This window comes from Thalassophryne amazonica, chromosome 19 (assembly GCF_902500255.1).
Source record: "Thalassophryne amazonica chromosome 19, fThaAma1.1, whole genome shotgun sequence".
NCBI lineage: Eukaryota > Metazoa > Chordata > Actinopteri > Batrachoidiformes > Batrachoididae > Thalassophryne > Thalassophryne amazonica.
In genome coordinates, this window is record NC_047121.1 from 25,096,539 (window position 1) to 25,116,364 (window position 19,826).

At 42.0% G+C, this 19,826-nt stretch overlaps 1 protein-coding gene across 1 annotated transcript in view; it reads right to left on the reverse strand.

Annotated features, from left to right (window-relative positions):
* Positions 1–19,826, reverse strand: part of si:dkey-288a3.2 (protein phosphatase 1 regulatory subunit 37) — a 312,886-nt gene that overhangs the window by 235,262 nt on the left and 57,798 nt on the right. The window contains exon 6 of the mRNA XM_034194841.1: positions 11,884–12,031. Within this exon, the coding sequence (XP_034050732.1) occupies positions 11,884–12,031 (148 nt within the window). The remainder of the gene's footprint in view (positions 1–11,883; positions 12,032–19,826) is intronic.

Genomic DNA, 19,826 nt, shown 5'->3' on the forward strand with positions numbered 1-19,826 from the left:
CCATCACACCTCACCCCTCTGCACCCCGGGTCCGGCACCACCTCCTGCCCGGATCATCGACGGGGAACCGGCTTGGACCGTGCGCCGGCTCCTCGATGTCCGTCGAATGGGCCGGGGTTTTCAGTACCTGGTGGACTGGGAGGGGTACGGCCCCGAGGAGCGCTCCTGGGTGAAGAAGGGCTTCATCCTGGACCCGGCCCTCCTGGCCGACTTCTACCGACGCCATCCGGACAAGCCCGGCCGTGCGCCAGGAGGCGCCCGTTGAGGGGGGGGTCCTGTTGTGTGGGCCGCTGAAGAGGAGGTACTGCTGGCCCACCACCACCAGAGGGCGCCCTGCCTGGAGTGCGGGCTCCAGGCACCAGAGGGCGCTGCCGCCGACGAAGGCTGTCAGGGTGACAGCTGTCACCCATTACTAGACACAGCTGACTGCACTCAGGACGGAGTATATCAGCAGGACAGCGTCTCCACCTCAGTGCCGAGATATCGCCTTGAGATTAAGCTGATTACAGAAAGCACCTTGCTTGGATAAGTACTCACCTTCCTGCTTCATTATTACAAGAGGTGGAGGCGGCTTCTCCCCTCTCCGTCTACTGGGTGCTGTCGCATCCATACCTGTGTGTTTGTGCTCTTTCCCGCCAGCAGTACCGGATCCGACGAGCGAAGGCAGTGGCCACCTGGGAATTCGGGACTTGGCGGTTCCAGTACTCCTGGTTTTCGGTGGCAGAGGAAATCTGGGTGGTTCCGGTTCGACTGGGACGGACGTCTCCTACCTTCGAGCCTGCCCACACAACACCAGCAGATTTCGACTTACAACTCTAAAGTATTAATTGTTGTATTGGTTGTGCCCTGTTCACAACAGTAAAACTTGTTATTTCACCTTTCTCTATTGTCCGTTCATTGCGCCCCCTGTTGTGGGTCCGTGTACCTACACTTTCACAACAGATTCTTCAAGAAGACACAGTGATTTGTTGTTTTAATCTGATGTATGATATGATGCATTGTGCATGTTTAGCTGATTGATAGAAAGTGTAGTTGAGGATGAAAATGAAAGCAGAGCTGGAAGCTCTGCCTGCATCATCTCTTGCCATAAAGTTCATACCATATTTCTGTTTGTGGAACTTACTTTTATAAACACAGTGTTTCCCTGGGGAGGAGTTTTAGAATGAACAGGAACTTAGTAGCATATGTGCCCACCACAGTGTATGCTATGACTCAACATACAGTCCAGAAAATATTCATGGTGCTTCATTGGATGGAGTAAATTATTTTTCCCCTCAAAATTCTACTCACAACACTACATAATAACAATATGATTTTTTTTTTTTATTTTTTTTTTTTTTTTGCAAATTTATTAAAAAACACGTAAGAAATCACATGCACCTAAGTATTCACACCCTTTGCTCAATATTTTGTTGATGCACCTTTGGCCATAATTACAGCCTCAAGTCTTGGTGAAGATGATGGCACAAGCTTGGTGCACCTATCTTTGGGCAATTTGTTCATTCCTCTTTGCAGCATCTCTCAAGAATTATCAGGTTGGATGAGGACCATCAGTGCACAGCCATTTTCAGATCTCTCCAGTGATGTTCAATTGGATTCAGCTCAGGGCTCTGGCTGGGCCACTCAAGGACATTCACAGAGTTGTCCTGAAGCCACTCCTGTGATATCTTGGCTATGTGCTTAGGGTCATTGTCCTGCTGAAAGGTGAACTGTTGTCCCAGTCTGAGATCAAGAGTGTTCTGGAGCAGGTTTTCATCCAGGATTTCTCTGTACATTGCTGCATTCATCTTAACTCAATCATGACTAGTCTCCCAGTTCCTGTGGTTGAAAAACATCCCCACAGCATGATGCTGCCACCACCATGCTTCACTTTAGGGATGGTGCCTGGGATCCTCCAAACATGACGCCTGGCATTCATCAGACCATGTTTTCTCATGGACTGAGAGTCCTTCAGGTGCCTGTTGACAAACTCCAGGTGGGCTGCCATGTGCCGTTTACTGAGGAGTGCTTTCCGTCTAGCCACTCTACCACACAGGCCTGATTGGTGGATTGCTGCAGAGATAGTACCTGGGCTTTTACCCCAAATTGCTCAGTTTACACAGACAGTCAGCTCTATGAGGAGCCCTGGTGGACCCAAACTTCTTCCATTTACAGATAATGGTGACCACTGTGCTCATTGTGACCTTCAAAGCAGCAGAAAGGTACCTTTCCCCAGATTTGTGCCTTAAGACAATCCTCTCTCAGAGGTTGAGGTTAGCGAAGTTATATCGGCCTCTACTGGTGGTTGGCTCTCACTGCGGTATTGTATCACTTCCTGTTCCGGAGCACAGTGGTGTTTTGCTGTATCTGTTAGCTGTTTAATCTGCGCAGTTAGATTGATCTAGATAACTAGATAACGATTTGTTTCACAGTGTAATCTTCATGTGCCTTAACTAAAACACTCCCTCTGCTGAATCACCTCTAAATTATTTACACATTATTCACTTTGTGTGTTTTTAGGAATCCGCTAGCTTAGCGCAGCTACTAGCTCTTAGCCGATTTAGCATGGCGGCTTCTCCTGTCTCTCCCGCACTTTTCTGCTCTGGGTGTGAAATGTTTAGTTATTCCTCGGCCTCCTTTAGCAGTAATGGTACTTGTAATAAGTGTAGCTTATTCGTAGCTTTGGAGGCCAGGCTGGGCGAATTGGAGACTTGGGTCCGCACCGTGGAAAATTCTACAGCCAGCCAGGCCCCTGTAGTCGGTGCGGACCAAGGTAGCTTAGCCGCCGTTAGTTCCCTTCCAGCAGATCCCGAGCAGCCGGGAAAGCAGGCCGAGTGGGTGACTGTGAGGAGGAAGCGTAGCCCTAAACAGAAGCCCCGTGTACACCGCCAACCCGTTCACATTTCTAACCGTTTTTCCCCACTCGGCGACACACCCGCCGAAGATCAAACTCTGGTTATTGGCGACTCTGTTTTGAGAAATGTGAAGTTAGCGACACCAGCAACCATAGTCAATTGTCTTCCGGGGGCCAGACCAGGTGACATTGAAGGAAATCTGAAACTGCTGGCTAAGGCTAAGCGTAAATTTGGTAAGATTGTAATTCACGTCGGCAGTAATGACACCCGGTTACGCCAATCGGAGGTCACTAAAATTAACATTGAATCGGTGTGTAACTTTGCAAAAACAATGTTGGAATCTGTAGTTTTCTCTGGGCCCCTCCCCAATCGGACCGGGAGTGACATGTTTAGCCGCATGTTCTCCTTGAATTGCTGGCTGTCTGAGTGGTGTCCAAAAAATGAGGTGGGCTTCATAGATAATTGGCAAAGCTTCTGGGGAAAACCTGGTCTTGTTAGGAGAGACGGCATCCATCCCACTTTGGATGGAGCAGCTCTCATTTCTGGAAATCTGGCCAATTTTCTTAAATCCTCCAAACCGTGATTATCCAGGCTTGGAACCAGGAAGCAGAGTTGTAGTCTTACACACCTCTCTGCAGCTTCTCTCCCCCTGCCATCCCCTCATTACCCCATCCCCGTAGAGACGGTGCCTGCTCCCAGACCACCAATAACCAGTAAAAATCTATTTAAGCATAAAAATTCAAAAAGAAAAAATAATATAGCACCTTCAACTGCACCACAGACTAAAACAGTTAAATGTGGTCTATTAAACATTAGGTCTCTCTCTTCTAAGTCCCTGTTAGTAAATGATATAATAATTGATCAACATATTGATTTATTCTGCCTTACAGAAACCTGGTTACAGCAGGATGAATATGTTAGTTTAAATGAGTCAACACCCCCGAGTCACACTAACTGCCAGAACGCTCGTAGCACAGGCCAAGGCGGAGGATTAGCAGCAATCTTCCACTCCAGCTTAATAATTAATCCAAAACCCAGACAGAACTTTAATTCATTTGAAAGCTTGACTCTTAGTCTTGTCCATCCAAATTGGATGTCCCAAAAAACAGTTTTATTTGTTATTTATCTATCGTCCACCTGGTCGTTACTGTGAGATCCGGGAAACGACTGAAAATGTTGGAAGAACAAGTTGCTTTTGGAAAGCGTGAGTGGTAGACGGCATCTGTTTGGGTCGTTGTCTGCTCCCAGCTGAGAGCAGACAAGAGGCTACATCACTTTCTGTTTTCAGTGCAGAATGATTGTCACAAACAGAGAGAGACTGACCAAGACAGGGAGTGTAGCGTGCATGACTATGTATGCCGGGAGCTTTTAATCTTGATACATTTCTCCTTGTTATTAAGGAAAAACTGGAAAAATCCTCTCATATGGATGGGAAATGGAAAAAAGATCATCTTATTGTATCTTTACAAATTCTTCATGGCTGTATGTTTGCTTATCAGAAAGCTGCCAAAGCAACCTGTTTCTCTACTTTAGTCAGAAATAATTGTCATAAACCTCAGGTCCTTTTCTACGGAAGCCGAGAGAGGACTTCATATAATCTTTTTTAATTCACCTTGTTATCCCGAGATAACGACATAATTAGAGATCTCGAGAAAACAACACTTTTATTCCGTGATCTCGAGAAAACAGATAATTATTCCGTGATCTCGAAAAACAAAACAATTATTTCATGATCTCGAGAAAACAACTGAGATTTCTAGCAGAGCTGCCTGAGCCAGACTTAATGCAATCTCTGCCTGTGTCAACCCCTGATCAAAATATCGCCTTATTAGGTGATCGATTATTCCAGTTATTCTAAAGACCAGCGTTGCATCTATACAGAATGAGATATAGCCCCGAAGTCATAATACAAGCCTCTTGGTGTAGTCTACCTGAATGACCCATTTGTCAGCTGTTTACTCGAGATCATGAAATAATTGTTTTGTTTTCTCGAGTTCACAGCATAATTGTTGTGTTTTCTTGAGATCTCGAAACAAAGGCTTTGTTTTCTTGAGATCTCAAATTAGTTGTGTTGTTTTCTCGAGATCCTAAATTAATTATGTCATCTCGGGATAACAGGGTGAATTAAAAAAGTATCACAAAAAGGGCCTCTGTTGGCTTCTGTACTTTTCCAATGTCTTGAACTCTCTTATTAATCTCAGTGCCTACAGTTTGTAACATTTTTTTTACATTTTTTTTTTTTATCACAAAAGTGTCTGCCCTCAGACCAGTTCATTCAGGTGTTAGGCCCATCACAGACTCTGATTTTTCTCTGTGCTTTGCTGCCCTCAATCAATTCAAGCCTTTGTCCTTCTCCCAACTTACTGACATAGTCAATCATCTGCATCCTACAAATTGTTCTTTAGACATCATTCGTTCTTGTCTCCTCAGAGAAGCCTTTGATTCAGTGGGAGCCACTAATTTGATGCTAGTTAACACCAGTCTTACCTCTAGCTGTATGCCTTTAGATTTTAAACATGCTGTGATGAAACCTTCAATTAAAAAGAAAAAAGGTGATCCTTCCATCCTTTCAAATTTTAGGCCTATATCTCAACTCCCCTTTTTATCCGAGAGCGGTCTACATCCAGTTGCAGTTGTTATTAGCCAGGCATTATGTTTATGAAAAGTTTCAGTCTGGCTTTAAACCCAGACATAGCACCAAAACCACTCTACTGAGAGTTTTTAATGATTTGATTTTAGCTGCTGACTCAGGTAGTCCTGCCATCCTGATGCTTTTAGACTTGTCAGTCACCTTTGACACAGTGGGCCACGTGCTCCCATCACAAAATGATTCAAATTTTCGTGACAGGGTTTTTTTAACTCACTATTACTAACCCTACTCCTACCTCCAATCCTAACCTTAACCTTAACCTAACCCTACTCCTTCTCCAAACTCTAACCATAACCACCCCTGCAGCTAAGCCACTTTTCTTCAGATGTGGCCCCAGTGACCTGTGGCATCCCTCAAGGCTCCATTCTAGATCCTATTCTTTTCCATTTGTACGTTACCTCTCGGCAGTATCTTTTGAAAATACCAAATATCTTTCCATTGCTTTGCCAATGATGTCCAAATTTACCTGCCACTAAGGTCATTATGCAATGACCCAATGCAGTCATTATTGTATTGTTTGAGTGAGGTCAAAGCTTGGATAAGTGCTAACCTATTAAATCTTAATGAATCCAACATGCAGGTTATCCTGTTTGGGGGAGCACTTCCACAGCTTCCTCTGCTGATGTCCTGGGTTCCAACACTCACTCCTGTGTGAGGAAGCTTGGGATGATGTTTGACAGCCATTTTAAATTTGAAAAGCAGATTAGTGCTGTTGTTAGAACAAGTTTCTTCCAACTTCGTCTCCTAGCCAAGTCTAAGCCATATGTCTCTAGGATTGACCTTGAGAAGGTTATCCACACCTTCGTCACAAGTAGACTAGATTATTCTAACTCTCTGTACACTGGCTTGGATCAGAACTCTCTAAACCATCTCCAGCTTATTCAGAACGCTGCTGCTCATCTTGGCTACTTTTCACTGGCTTCCCGTCTGTTACTGGGTTGATTTTAAACTTCTTTCAATTGTTTTTAAAGCTCTCAATGGCCTGACCCCTGTACATCTTTCGGAGCTTCTTTTTCCTTACAACCAGAGCCTTAAGGTCTTCTGACCAGCTGCTGCTGGAGGTGCCTAAAACCAGATTAAAAACGAGAGGTGACAGAGCCTTGGCAGTGGCTGCCCCCAGGCTCTGGAACAGTCTTCCCTTTAATATTAGATCATCCCTGTCCCTAGAGACTTTTAAAGCCTCTTTAAAAACCTATTTCTTTTCTCTGGCATTTCCTAAATGAGCGATTACATCTCTGTTTCACCTTTTTTTTCTGTTGCTTAATGCTGACAAATTATACCTTATTTGTAGTCTTTTGGTAGCATGGCTCAAGCAGATGGTCACCCCTTTGAGTCTGGTCTGCTTGAAGTTTCTTCCTCAATATCATCAGAGGGAGTTTTTCCTTACTGCTGTTGCCTATGTGCTTGCTCTAGGGGTTGGTAAGGTTAGACCATACTTGTGTGAAGCACCTTGAGGCAACTTTATTGTTATTTAGTGCTATATATGAGTTGCACCTGAGGCAGCTTTGCTGTGATTTGGTGCTATGTAAATAAAATAAATTAAATTAAATCAAATTAAATTATTTCCTGCTACTTTTTACTCTTATTTTACTTTTTCTTTTATTTGTTGTATAGCCTGTTGTAATTTTATTGTTATTCTTAATTCATTTACTTATGATTGGGGGTAACTTGGTGCCCATTTTTTTTAATTATGTACAGCACTTTGGTCGACTGCTGTCATTTTAAACGTACTTTAGAAATAAAGGTTGAGTTTAGTTGAGTTGAGATGTAGTCTCAAAGAATACTGGGCCCTGATACATGAAGCACTAACAGATTCAAGCGTGAAAAGTATGTATGAGTGATTAAATATAAGTAAGTCATACACGGGCCCTCAGGCCCATTGATGTCAGTGCCCATCTCTGGATTCCATAGCGTAAAGTGGATGAGAGTCTGTGCCTCCCCCTGAAAAGGACAATAGTCTTATGAAGGTTACTTCAAGACCAGTACCCACTTACAGCTGGGTGGAATGAGACAATGACGATGAAGGGCCTGGTTTACTTAAGGCTTGCATATATAAAAACATGCACAAACTCCATACCACTCACAAATACATCTGCAGGCTGAGTTACTAACAGTGCGCTATATGGACTGATGTGTCAAATGAACAAAATAGTGTAAACTGTCCATTTAGCATATTTGCCTTCATGACTATGCAATTTGGGGTTTGTCCACCTAAGTGTGCAAAACTGTGGGAGGAAACATATAAATAGGTGATGTTTGCACATCTAACATCATTTATCAATGTCAAAAGGATAATTTAGCAGGTGCTGATAGCATCTGAACATGCCTAGTGTAAGGCATGACGAGCATTATGACTAAAAACCTTTATCATATTTGGATTTCTATTCCCCACAACCTGGGATACAGACATCCAAATATGATGTACAGAACATCCAGATTCACGCTGTGAACAATAAATCAAAAGTATTACTGATCTTTTCTCAACTGTCCAGACAAGCATAAGTGTCAATGTGCAACGACAACAGCACGTCATATACTGTAGTTGTGGGGAACTGCAGTCTTGGTCCCACAACTTCTATTTAAAACTTTGTTTCATTTGTTGTTGTTGCTGATCATCCTGATACTGTCTGTAACATTCATGTTCATATTTTATCTTGTGGATGTGTCATATTAATATTTGAAAACGTGCACAACAGATGCACCAAACGGATGCAGAATGCACGAGGCAGTCATCATGAGAATGCAAATGCATTGTTAATGTGTTGTTAAATGCAAGTATATTTCCAACCTTAGGGTAATAACGTCACATTAAACCAAACCTCAGTGGCAGCAAACAGTCTTGGGGTGGAATTTATTTATTTTTTTCTGTCCAAATTATCTTTGGTCTTATGATGGTGATGATTATTGTTCTGTTACTATATAAACTCAGCAACATGAAGCTAATATTATCCACAATGGCTGTGTGTGTGTTTGTCTGTCCATCCATTGACACGAGAGCAATCAGCCCCCCTCTGAGCGTGGTGTTCTCCTGTGGTGTGTGTGTGTGTGTGTGTGTGTGTGTGTGTGTGTGTGTGTGTGTGTGTGTGTGTGTGTGTGTGTGTGTGTGTGTGTGTGTGTGTGTGTGTGTGTGTGTGTGTCATGCTCCTCCACTCAGCTCCATCACCACAGACACTGATCACAGATGCGACAGCAGCCAATCGATGAAGTCCAGCAAGAACACACTCACTGTGCCATTTTGTATTTTAGTATTTGTATTTGTCCCACATTGGACCACGTTGTTGACTGTTTTATGCAACAAATAAATGAGTCGTAAAGTTATATGAAAAATCTACTTTTCATATGTGAATTGTAACTGGTAAAAATTCAATGTTTTTATGGGGAAAAATATGGCAGCTGTAGTTGTCACAATAATTCTATAAAAAATACAGTAAATATACTAGAAAGTGTAATTTTACAGTATCAAACCCTTTCATTTTGCAAAAAACAAAAAATAAAAGGGAAGGTGTATTAGCTGCCTTGAAACAGAGATAATTTGGTTTTGGAAGCAGGCACACTAATGGCTTGTACCACCATTCTATCACATTGTATGAGTCTGAAAATACAATGAAATTCTGTTTAATCCTGTTGACATATAGCCTACCCAATTTGAAACAGACACGATTTTTTTACTCCTCATACCAACATACTTTGTACAAATACCAAAAAAAAACATAAATATGGCAATTTGATAAAGAATTTATTATATTTTCAGAGTAGTTCCTATTGTGCAACGGCAAATTAAGGGCCCCTTCACACATAACATGATTGAAGCCGATTGGCGCATGACGGAGGAATTGCATGCCACTCAAGAAAAACCGGAGCTGCCTCAAAGGCCTTGTACACCTGTCGTCACAACCATTCATGTACATAAGTGGCTGAAAGACAGCAAATGCCCTGCAAGTGCCCATTCAACCCCTCTCTCAGCAGGTGTCAGCCAAATTCCAGCTGCCACACACAAACATCTAGCACCGCGCACCTGGCATGATAGTAGACAGCAGGCGACCACATTAGAAAGCTGTCTGTGAAAAGTGTCTAAGTGCCACATGAATGTGGCGTAACCTAGCAACACACATGGGAGTAACTGTGCCGAACCTAGCCCCCAACACACACACAAACACAAATGGCGTCTGGAGCATGTTGTTGTTGTCGTCGTCTGCTCCCCCAACACAAATGGCTTGAGGAGTGTCTTCCCCCTCAACACACGCACAGACACACACACACACACACACACACACACACACACACACACACCATGAATCTAACATTGTCAGCTGTGGCTGGGAGTCCCAGAGTCCGGTCGCTGTCCAGCGCAGTGTACTGCTGGGACACCTGACCGCTGTGTACTGCAACTCAACTGGTGAACATGCAGTGCACATGTGTGGGCGGGTGCTCATGCGCTCATGAGGACCCGCCAGCATCTCAGGGTGTGGTACAGCCAGCACTTCCACCACGTAAATTGTAGTTTACATGACAGACAGAAAGAGTGGAAATCAAATAAAACACATAAGGGTAAAGGGGTGAACTCATTCGTGTGTGATTGCTTTGCTCATACGCTTTGCTGTGGACATACGGCGTCTGTCAGCTGACCGCTGACTGACTGACAGCTGGACCTGACCATGCACGCAGACATCAGGTGTGACACAAACATCAGACACATGATGGATAAAAATAATAATACACACACTGTACACTGTAAGTACTGTAAATTATGGTGTTTTTTTAATTTTTTTGCTCTGCTGCTGTGTGAGTGACTTTCCATGTGCTCGCACTGTGGTCGTGCGCACAAACATGAGCGTGCACAAAACTGTTGCACGCCTATCCAACTGTGCATTCCTCCCGACAGCAGGTGGGATGTTTCGCAGTTCCCCATTTCGTTTTTGGTTTGCAGATTTTCTTCCGGTTTCTCATCTTTTGTGTTATGTTCAAAGGGGCCCAAAGGACATCTCATATTGGTTGACATGCTCTACAGCAGCTCAACATCAACGTGTTTGTGATTGTAAGATTATCGATGCACATGTGGTCAGGATTAATGGTCACTGAAGGACTTTACAGCTACTTAAATGTCTTGTTTAACTGCATTTCTGGAAAACATTTATGTCGGTGGGTGACATAACTCACAGCTAAGACAATAATGGCACAATGGCAAACTGAAAGAGTCAAACTAAGATTGCAACATCAGATCATGAAACTACTGACCATTCATTCGAAAGTGATCACTCAGCATTCATTCAGATTGGTGGACCTGCTGAGCAGATGCTTGGAAAAAGTCAGGAGTACAGTACTTGATATTTTCAAGATCTCGGGACTTTTAACAGCTCGTGGCTGTGCATGCACATTGTGCATGCTGCTCAGTTTTGTGAGCTCCATACAGAGAGGAGATGATGGACACTTTGCCCTCAACTCTCTCAATTGAGAAATTTGAGAGACTGTCAGATGTTGGATCTAAAAGTGTAACAACTGCTTTTAAATTGTACAGAAATAGTTTAGAACAGCATAATAATGTTAAATTTGAAACAGCTTAATGTACATTTTTTGAACATTTTTTGTACATTTTAGTCTGTCTGTTGTGTGTTTATGGGAGACTGGCTGCCTGTCGCTTGCTGATGACATCATCATTAAGCGCAAAACATGTTTGGCCGGTCGACCCAGGGAGCATTGTGGGTAGTGTATTTCAGGTTCACTTTGGACGTTACAGTGAGTGAGTCCGCTCAACACAAAAACAAAACAGGCTAATTTTAACATTATTTTATTTTATTTCTTTGTGGCTGTAATTGAAGTTCTTTCTTCCACTTCCCACCTATTTTGTAACCCCGGTTTTGCAAAATTCTTTCAAAACGAGGAATTTCCAGCAGTCAACATCTTTAATATTTACACTGCTGTCAGTGCTTATAGTGTGTTTTGGGTAGTTGTGAACTTTGACCCAGATCAGCATGAACCACGCAGACTGAGATGCTGAATTGGCTTGTAGCGATGGAAAAACATAAATGATAACAGATTTCTTTATATAGGCATTAAACATGATCTCTCCATTGTTCATATCAGAGGCTGTGTGTGTGTGTGTGTGTGTGTGTGTGTGTGTGTGTGTGTGTGTGTGTGTGTGTGTGTGTGTGTGTGTGTGTGTGTGTGTGTCCTGGTTGGCAGAGCCATCATAGATGTGTGCATCAGTGTGTAAAGTGACAGGTAAGAGATTAGGCATCTAATCTGGGTCCAGACCTGCAGAGACGGTCACGGGTCAAAATCTGGTCCTGCTGGCCACATGATCAAGAACACCTCACAAACACACTCAACATGCACACATACACAAAGCTGAATCCACACACTGTTCACACAAACAAATATGTGTGTGTGCGCACAAACTACCCAGTTTGAAGAGTGGCATGCCGCTGAGCCGAGTGTTGTGAAGATGCAGGATTGTGAGCCGGCTGGTCAGCAGAGCTTTAGCCAGAGACTGTGCCGGATAGTCCACCAAGGGCACGTTACACACGTCCAGTCTGGAGAGATGCACGCTCTGAAAGAAATCAACAAATCCACCATATGCTCAATATACAAGTAGCAATGAAATAGTTACGGCGGCCAACATTTTTATTGGTCTGTGTACAAGTGGCACAAAACGTCTAAAGAAATATGGCCTGCTCTTGGTATTTTTCTCTAATATATTGGGTTGTGTTAATCCAGCACCAGTGTAGAAATTGGTTTGTTCAGTGTTGATGTGGCACTCGGTGTTGAGACCCTAAATGTAATATGACTGGAACTATTAATATGTTATTAATATTTTACTGAAAGCCAGATCTGCATAGACTTGTGCACAACGTAGTAGTCATATATAGCAAGAATGTAGTAATAACTATACAACACAATTTTAGATTTTGAAAAAAAATAATGAAGTTTTGCAATGCTTTCAAGACCTTTTGTGTCAACATGTGCTTCATTTTAAGGAATTTTTTGGGGAAACAGGATTTCTATATAATTTAACAATTAATTTTAACAAATAATTTTTTGTATTTTGGAGAGTTTCTGCATTACGTCAGACAAGCTTGAACCCTCGTGCGCATTGCGTGAGTTTTGTCATGCCTGTCGGTGACGTCAGTCATTCGCCTGTGGGCAGGCTTTGAGTGAGGTGTGGACTCCCCCTCCCATCGGAATCTCTTTGTCTGAGACGCTGCAGGGAGACAGCGCACGTTGCTTTATCAAATTTTTTCAGGTGAGGGATATCCGTGTGGACACTATTCGAGAAATTCAGCTGGTTTTCGGTGTAAAGTTTAACGGCTGATGAGAGATTGTGGAGTTTCTTTCGCTTTAAGGACAGCCCACAAAGCGGATCGGCGCGGCACGGTCGGAGGTGGCGTCCGTCTGGCTGTTTCGAGCTGAAAACATCCTAATTTAAAGCTCTCTTCACCCAGGCCGTCGTCAGAGAACAGAAGTGTTTCAGAAGAAGCCGGCATCAGGAGTTTACCCCGACATTCCACTGTTAAAGGAGATTTTGTAATGAAAGAACGTGCGGACGAATTTGCCGAGTCGGATCCGTGACGACGTGGCAAATCCGTCTGCGCCGCGACATGAAAAACACCTCCGTGTTGAAAACCATTTGTAAAATTCAGGCGGATTTTGATGGCTTTCAACAAGTGAGTATCTGAGAAATTGTTTAACAGCTTGGGCATGTTCCAACTTGTCCGTTAAGGTTTCCAGCAGGTGTTTTTCATGTGGCGACCCCCCGCGGTCAGGTCCGGCCCGACATGCGAATCTGCCCGCACGTTCTTTCATTACAAAATCTCCTTTAACAGAGGAATGTCTGGATAAACTCCTGATCCCGAATTCTTCTGAAAGTTCTCTGTTATCTCACGACGTCTTGGGTCCACAGAGCCTGAAATTAGGAAGTTTTCAGCTTGAAACAGCGAGACGACAGCGCCTCGGAGCACAGATCGCCGTCAGGCGCCGTGGGCCATCCTTACGGCGACAGTAAAACTCCAAAATCTCTCATCAGCTGTTAAAATTTTCACCGAAAACCAGCTGAATTTATTGAATGGTGTCCACTCAGTTGTGCCTTACAGGTTTTGAAAAAACTTTTATCAAACAAAGCAGCAGTCTCTGAGCCATTCCTAAACAATGAAAAAACGACGAGAGGGTGGGCCACTCCTCACTCAAAGTCTGCCCACAGGCGAATGACGTAACCGACAGGTGTGAAAAAACTCTCGCATGCCCCCGAGGGTTCAAGCATGTCTAATGTAATCACACGGGATTCAAATCCATATAGTTTTTGAAAAAAATAATAAGGTCCGTTACTTTTCTCACAGACCTCGTATTTTTGAACTATAGCCCAATCTCACTGTTACTACAATTTTCCAAAATTCTGGAAAAGGTATTTGCAAAGAGGTTGGATGATGTCATAGCGAAGCATCATATAATTAGTGAGCAGAAATATGGATTTAGAAAAAAATTGTACAACTTCATTGGCTTTAATTGACTTGTTGAACAAATTACTAATGCAATTGGAGACCACAGTCTCGTGTGAGGGCGGACACTAAAGGGGTAAAATGTGATGCATATGATGTAATTTCTCTACGTCCGGGGGACCAACCACAGCATTTTCAATGGGTTTTTGGGCAAATTACACGCAAACAAAGTGAAAATGCAAAGAAAAAGTGACGATGTGGTGGGAAAGTGGACATGTGTTGCAGTTTGTTTATGATCAGGAGCATAAATGTCTCGAGGCGGTTTTGCAGGCGAGAGAATGGAGCTACTCTGCTTAGCTGTGTAGGCTAACACTGACTTACCGACACGACGTCTCCTACTCGCTTCGTCTTTTCAAAACGGAACGCTATTTATCCGTGTGAACGTATGCTGTGTATATATTGCACGACACAGCGAAGATCCCCCTAAGTGGTCAAATCCTGCGATATCACGCAGGGTTCAAACAAGACTGCGGTACCCTATTGAGAATAAGTGCTTTTTTTTTGCACTGTGCTTTTTTTATTGACAGAAAGCATGTGACACCATAGATCATGCCTTAGACTGTTGGACAAATTGCAGAGGTATGGTACCAGGGGACTGGCATATGAGTGGATAGCGAGTTATTTATACAATAGGTATCAGTATGTTAATTACATGGGATAAATTCTGAAATTCCGAAGATCACATGTGGGGTGCCCCAGGGTTCAGTCCTTGGTCCACTGCTGTTTCCTTTATATATTAATGATATATGTTTGGTTTCTAAGTCCCTGACTTCTGTTTTGTTTGCTGATGATACAGCTGTATTTTGTAGTGGGGATCATTTGGGACAGCTTTTGGACATGATGGAGAAGGAATTAAAGAAAGCTAAACAATGGTTTTGTTCAAACAAGTTATCGCTCCATTTTGGTAAAATTAAGTGTATTATACAACCCCTGGCAAAAATTATGGAATCACCGGCCTCGGAGGATGTTCATTCAGTTGTTTAATTTTGTAGAAATAAAGCAGATCACAGACATGACACAAAACTAAAGTCATTTCAAATGTCAACTTTCTGGCTTTAAGAAACACTATAAGAAATCAAGAAAAAAAACACTGTGGCAGTCAGTAACGGTTACTTTTTTAGACCAAGCAGAGGAAAAAAATATGAATCACTCAATTCTGAGGAAAAAATTATGGAATCACCCTGTAAATTTTCATCCCCAAAACTAACACCTGCATCATATCAGATCTGCTTGTTAGTCTGCATCTAAAAAGGAGTGATCACACCTTGGAGAGCTGTTGCACCAAGTGGACTGACATGAATCATGGCTCCAACACGAGAGATGTCAACAAAGGAGAGGATTATCAAACTCTTAAAAGAGAGTAAATCATCACGCAATGTTGCAAAAGATGTTGGTTGTTCATAGTCAGCTGTGTCTAAACTCTGGACCAAATACAAACAACATGGGAAGGTTGTTAAAGGCAAACATACTGGTAGACCAAGGAAGACATCAAAGCGTCAAGACAGAAAACTTAAAGCAATATGTCTCAAAAATCGAAAAATGTACAACAAAACAAATGAGGAACGAATGGGAGGAAACTGGAGTCAACGTCTGTGACCGAACTGTAAGAAACCGCCTAAAGGAAATGGGATTTACATACAGAAAAGCTAAACGAAAGGCATCATTAACACCTAAACAGAAAAAAACAAGGTTACAATGGGCTAAGGAAAAGCAATTGTGGACTGTGGATGACTGGATGAAAGTCATATTCAGTGATGAATCTCGAATCTCCATTGGGCAAGGTGATGATGCTGGAACTTTTGTTTGGTGCCTTTCCAATGAGATTTATAAAGATGACTGCCTGAAGAGAACATGTAAATTTCCACAGTCATTGATGATATGGGGCTGCATGTCAGGTAAAGGCACTGGGGAGATGGCTGTCATTACATCATCAATAAATGCACAAGTTTATGTTGATATTTTGGACAATTGAAAGGATGTTTGGGGATGATGAAATCATTTTTCAAGATGATAATGCATCTTGCCATAGAGCAAAAACTGCAAAAACATTCCTTGCAAAAAGACACATAGGGTCAATGTCATGGCATAGGGTCAATGTCAATGAGCAGATCTGATTTGATGCAGGTGTTAATTTGGGGGATGAAAATTTATAGGGTGATTCCATAATTTATTCCTCAGAATTGAGTGATTCCATATTTTTTTCCTCTGCTTGGTCTAAAAAAGTAACCGTTACTGACTGTCACAATCTTTTTTTCTTGATTTCTTATAGTGTTTCTTAAAGCCAGAAAGTTGCCATTTGAAATGACTTTAGTTTTGTGTCATGTCTGTGATCTTCTTTTTTTCTTACAAAATTAAACAACTGAATGAACATCCTCTGAGGCCGGTGATTCCATAATTTTTGCCAGGGGTTGTATTTGGAAATAAGCCCAGGAAGTTTAGCAGAAATTTATTATTACATGATACTGAAAGTGAACTTGTAACTGAAACAAAATTTCTTGGGGTTTTTATTGATGACAAATTAAGGTGGAAAACACATTAATTATGTTAAATCTAAAATGTCTAAAGCTATTGCAATTCTGTATAAAGCAAAAGACTTCCTCTTGCAACATTCATTAACTATTTTACATCATTCATTGCTTGTTCCATATATGACCTATTGCACTGAGGTTTGGGGAAACACATACAAAATTAATACAAAACCATTATTTTTACTACGAAAGAAAGCCATAAGAATTATTAGTAACAAACCCTACTATGAACCAACAAAACCCATCATTTGTGTGTTTACATATTTAAAATTCTGGGACTTGGTTGATTACACCACAATTCAAATCATGTATGAAGTCAAAAACAAACTTTTTCCTCAACATATCCAGGATCTGTTTAAAATGAGGGAGTCCAGTTACAATTTGAGAGGAATGTTAGTATTTGAGAAGTCAAAGATTCGAACTACTGTAAAAAGTCACTGCATTTCTGTTAAAGGTGTTAATATTTGGAATAAATGTCCTGATAACATCAACTTATCTGGTACCTTCATCAGCTTTAATAGGCTCTATAATAACAATATAAATACTTTATATAATCTGATGAACTAGGTTTATAGATTTTTGTTACCTGTTTTTTGGAGATTGTGCACGTGTTTTGTCTGGCAGTATTTGGATTTTTCTTGTTCTTTTTCTGTATTGTTTATTGATTAATTTATACTGTTTGTGCTGACATTTGCTGTTGTAAGTATGCATATATGTGTATGATGCAAAAAAATCTAAAAAAATTTTTTAAAAATGTAAAAAAAAATACATATATATGTTGTGTGTGGTGTGTGTGTGTGTGTGTGTGTGGTGTGTGTGTGGTCGTGTGGTGTGTGTGTGTGTGTGTGTGTGTGTAGATTTGCTTTTGTTGTAAAGGGGGGTGGGCATTTACAAATGTTTGTTTCTGCCCACATCCTTTCGGTGACACAGGTTCACTGTTAATTTGTCCTATTTATGAGATTTTTGTTATTGTTGAATCTGTGTGCTGAATTAATTTGTTCATTCATTCATTCATTCATTCATTCATTCTATAGTGGATTTATCCACGGGGACTGCGCCAGAAACAATAATAACATTTAAATATACAACATTAACCCTCAAGTGACCGAGTGAGGTCATTTATGGCATATATTTTTGTGCATCTTTTTTCAAATCTTAATAGGAAAAAGTTTCCGACCATGAATTTGTCAATCTATTTGTCCAGCATTTGTTCATAGAATTTTGCAAGGATCAGCCAATCTCTTCAGATCACCTCTTCAGAAAACCTATGAGTGATAAGATAAGATAAGATAAGATAAGATAATCTTTATTGATCTCACAGAGGAGAAATTCACATGTTACGTCAGCTCTTAAAAACACACAAGATGGGTGCAAGTAGAGGAAAATGTTCATCAAACAGCGTGTGCAAGGATAAGCAATAATAATAATACTTGTAACAGTACAAGACATAAGAAAATGAGGTAGAAATACAATATGTATGTATGTGTATATATATATATATATATATAAATATATATATATACACATACATATGCACACACATACATATACATACATACATGCATACACATATGCACACGCATAACTATACACATACACATATACATATATAAACATGATTGAGATTGAAAAAGAGATAGGAGCATCTTATTTACAATATGTGGAGTGGAGTTTAGATGTGATAAGGTGACATTAGTGCAGGGATTTGTAAACAAGTTGTTATTGCACATGATTTGTGGACATATTAATATTGCACGTGATTTGTGGACATATTATTATTGCATGTGGTTATTATTTCACAGTGTTATTGTACAGTCTGAGAGCAGCAGGGAGGAACAACCTGTGGTATTGTTCCTTCTTGCACTGAGGGTGCCTCAGTCTGTCACTGAAGGAGATGCACAGCTCCACTACCGTCCAGTGCAGCGGGTGAGAGGAGTTGTCCATGATGGATTTGAACTTGGCTAACACCCTCCTCTCAGCCACCTCCTCCAGAGAGTCCAGAGGACAGCCCAGGACAGAGCTGGACTTCCTGACCATCTTATTCAGTCTCTTTCTCTCCCGCTTTGTGCTGCCTGGGGCCCAACATACGACAGCATAGAGGACAGCAGAGGCTACAACAAAGTCGTAGAGGGTCTTAAGTAGAGGCCTGATCACTCCAAAGGATCTCAGTCTCCAACAGACGACAGCATAGAGGACAGCAGAGACTACAACAGTCGTAGAGGGTCTTAAGTAGAGGCCTGCTCACTCCAAAAGATCTCAGTCTCCTCAGGAGGTGGAGGCGACTCTGGCCTTTTTTGCACAGTGTGTCGGTGTTGTGAGTCCAGTCCAGTTTGCTGTTGGGGTGAACACCCAGGTATTTGAAACTGTCCACAGTCTCTATGTCCTCCCCCTGGATGTTCACCGGTGGGTGAGGTGGTGGTTTCCTCCTGAAGTCGATCACCATCTTCTTCGTCTTACTGGTGTTGAGACACAAGTGGTTGCGCTCACACCAGTCCACGAAGTCTGTGATGACCGACCGATACTCCAGCTCGTTCCCCTCAGACAAATGACCCACAATGGCGGAGTCATCAGAGAACTTCTGGAGGTGGCAACTGTCTGTGTTGTAGATGAAGTCCAAGGTGTAGAGGGTAAAGAGGAAAGACAAGAGGATGGTGCCCTGGGGGGGCCCGGGTGCTGCAACGGGGATGCACTGCATGAGAACGTTTGGTTAACGTTATAAGAACATTAGTTGATAATGTTACAGTAACATTATTGTATAGAGATTTTCCTTGGTTATTAGAAGGTTTTGGAAAATGAAATATGGTGGAAATTGGTCATAGTGAGCGCAGATGCACAATAATAAATTCCTATCGTGCCTCCATTTGCACAATGCATGAAAATGGACACTTTGGTCATTCAATGCAAGGACTTCCCAAATGCCTCAGACTTGCACCATCAACTGGACCAAAAGTCTTACAGCACCGAGCATGGTTAGCCAGTTGCCCAATGAAGTACTCACCAGGCCCAGCTCTATATAGCTTCTGAGATGAGACAAGACCAGGGGTCTCATGTACATAGGATGCATATGCACAGAAACGTGGCATACGTCCATCTCCACAATAATGTTCACATATATCAAAAGTGAAATGAGCATGGAAATATGTGGCACATCATGCCAAGACACTTATGAACACTTAACACACCCACGTGTTATATGGATGGATATAAAAGCATGTGCAAGGTGATGAGGAAAATGGCATTAACAATGGCTGTGTTAGCGTTGTCACAGGACCTTGCAAATGGTGCAGTCCGATTTGAGCGAGAGATAATTGGCTCATAAGCCAAT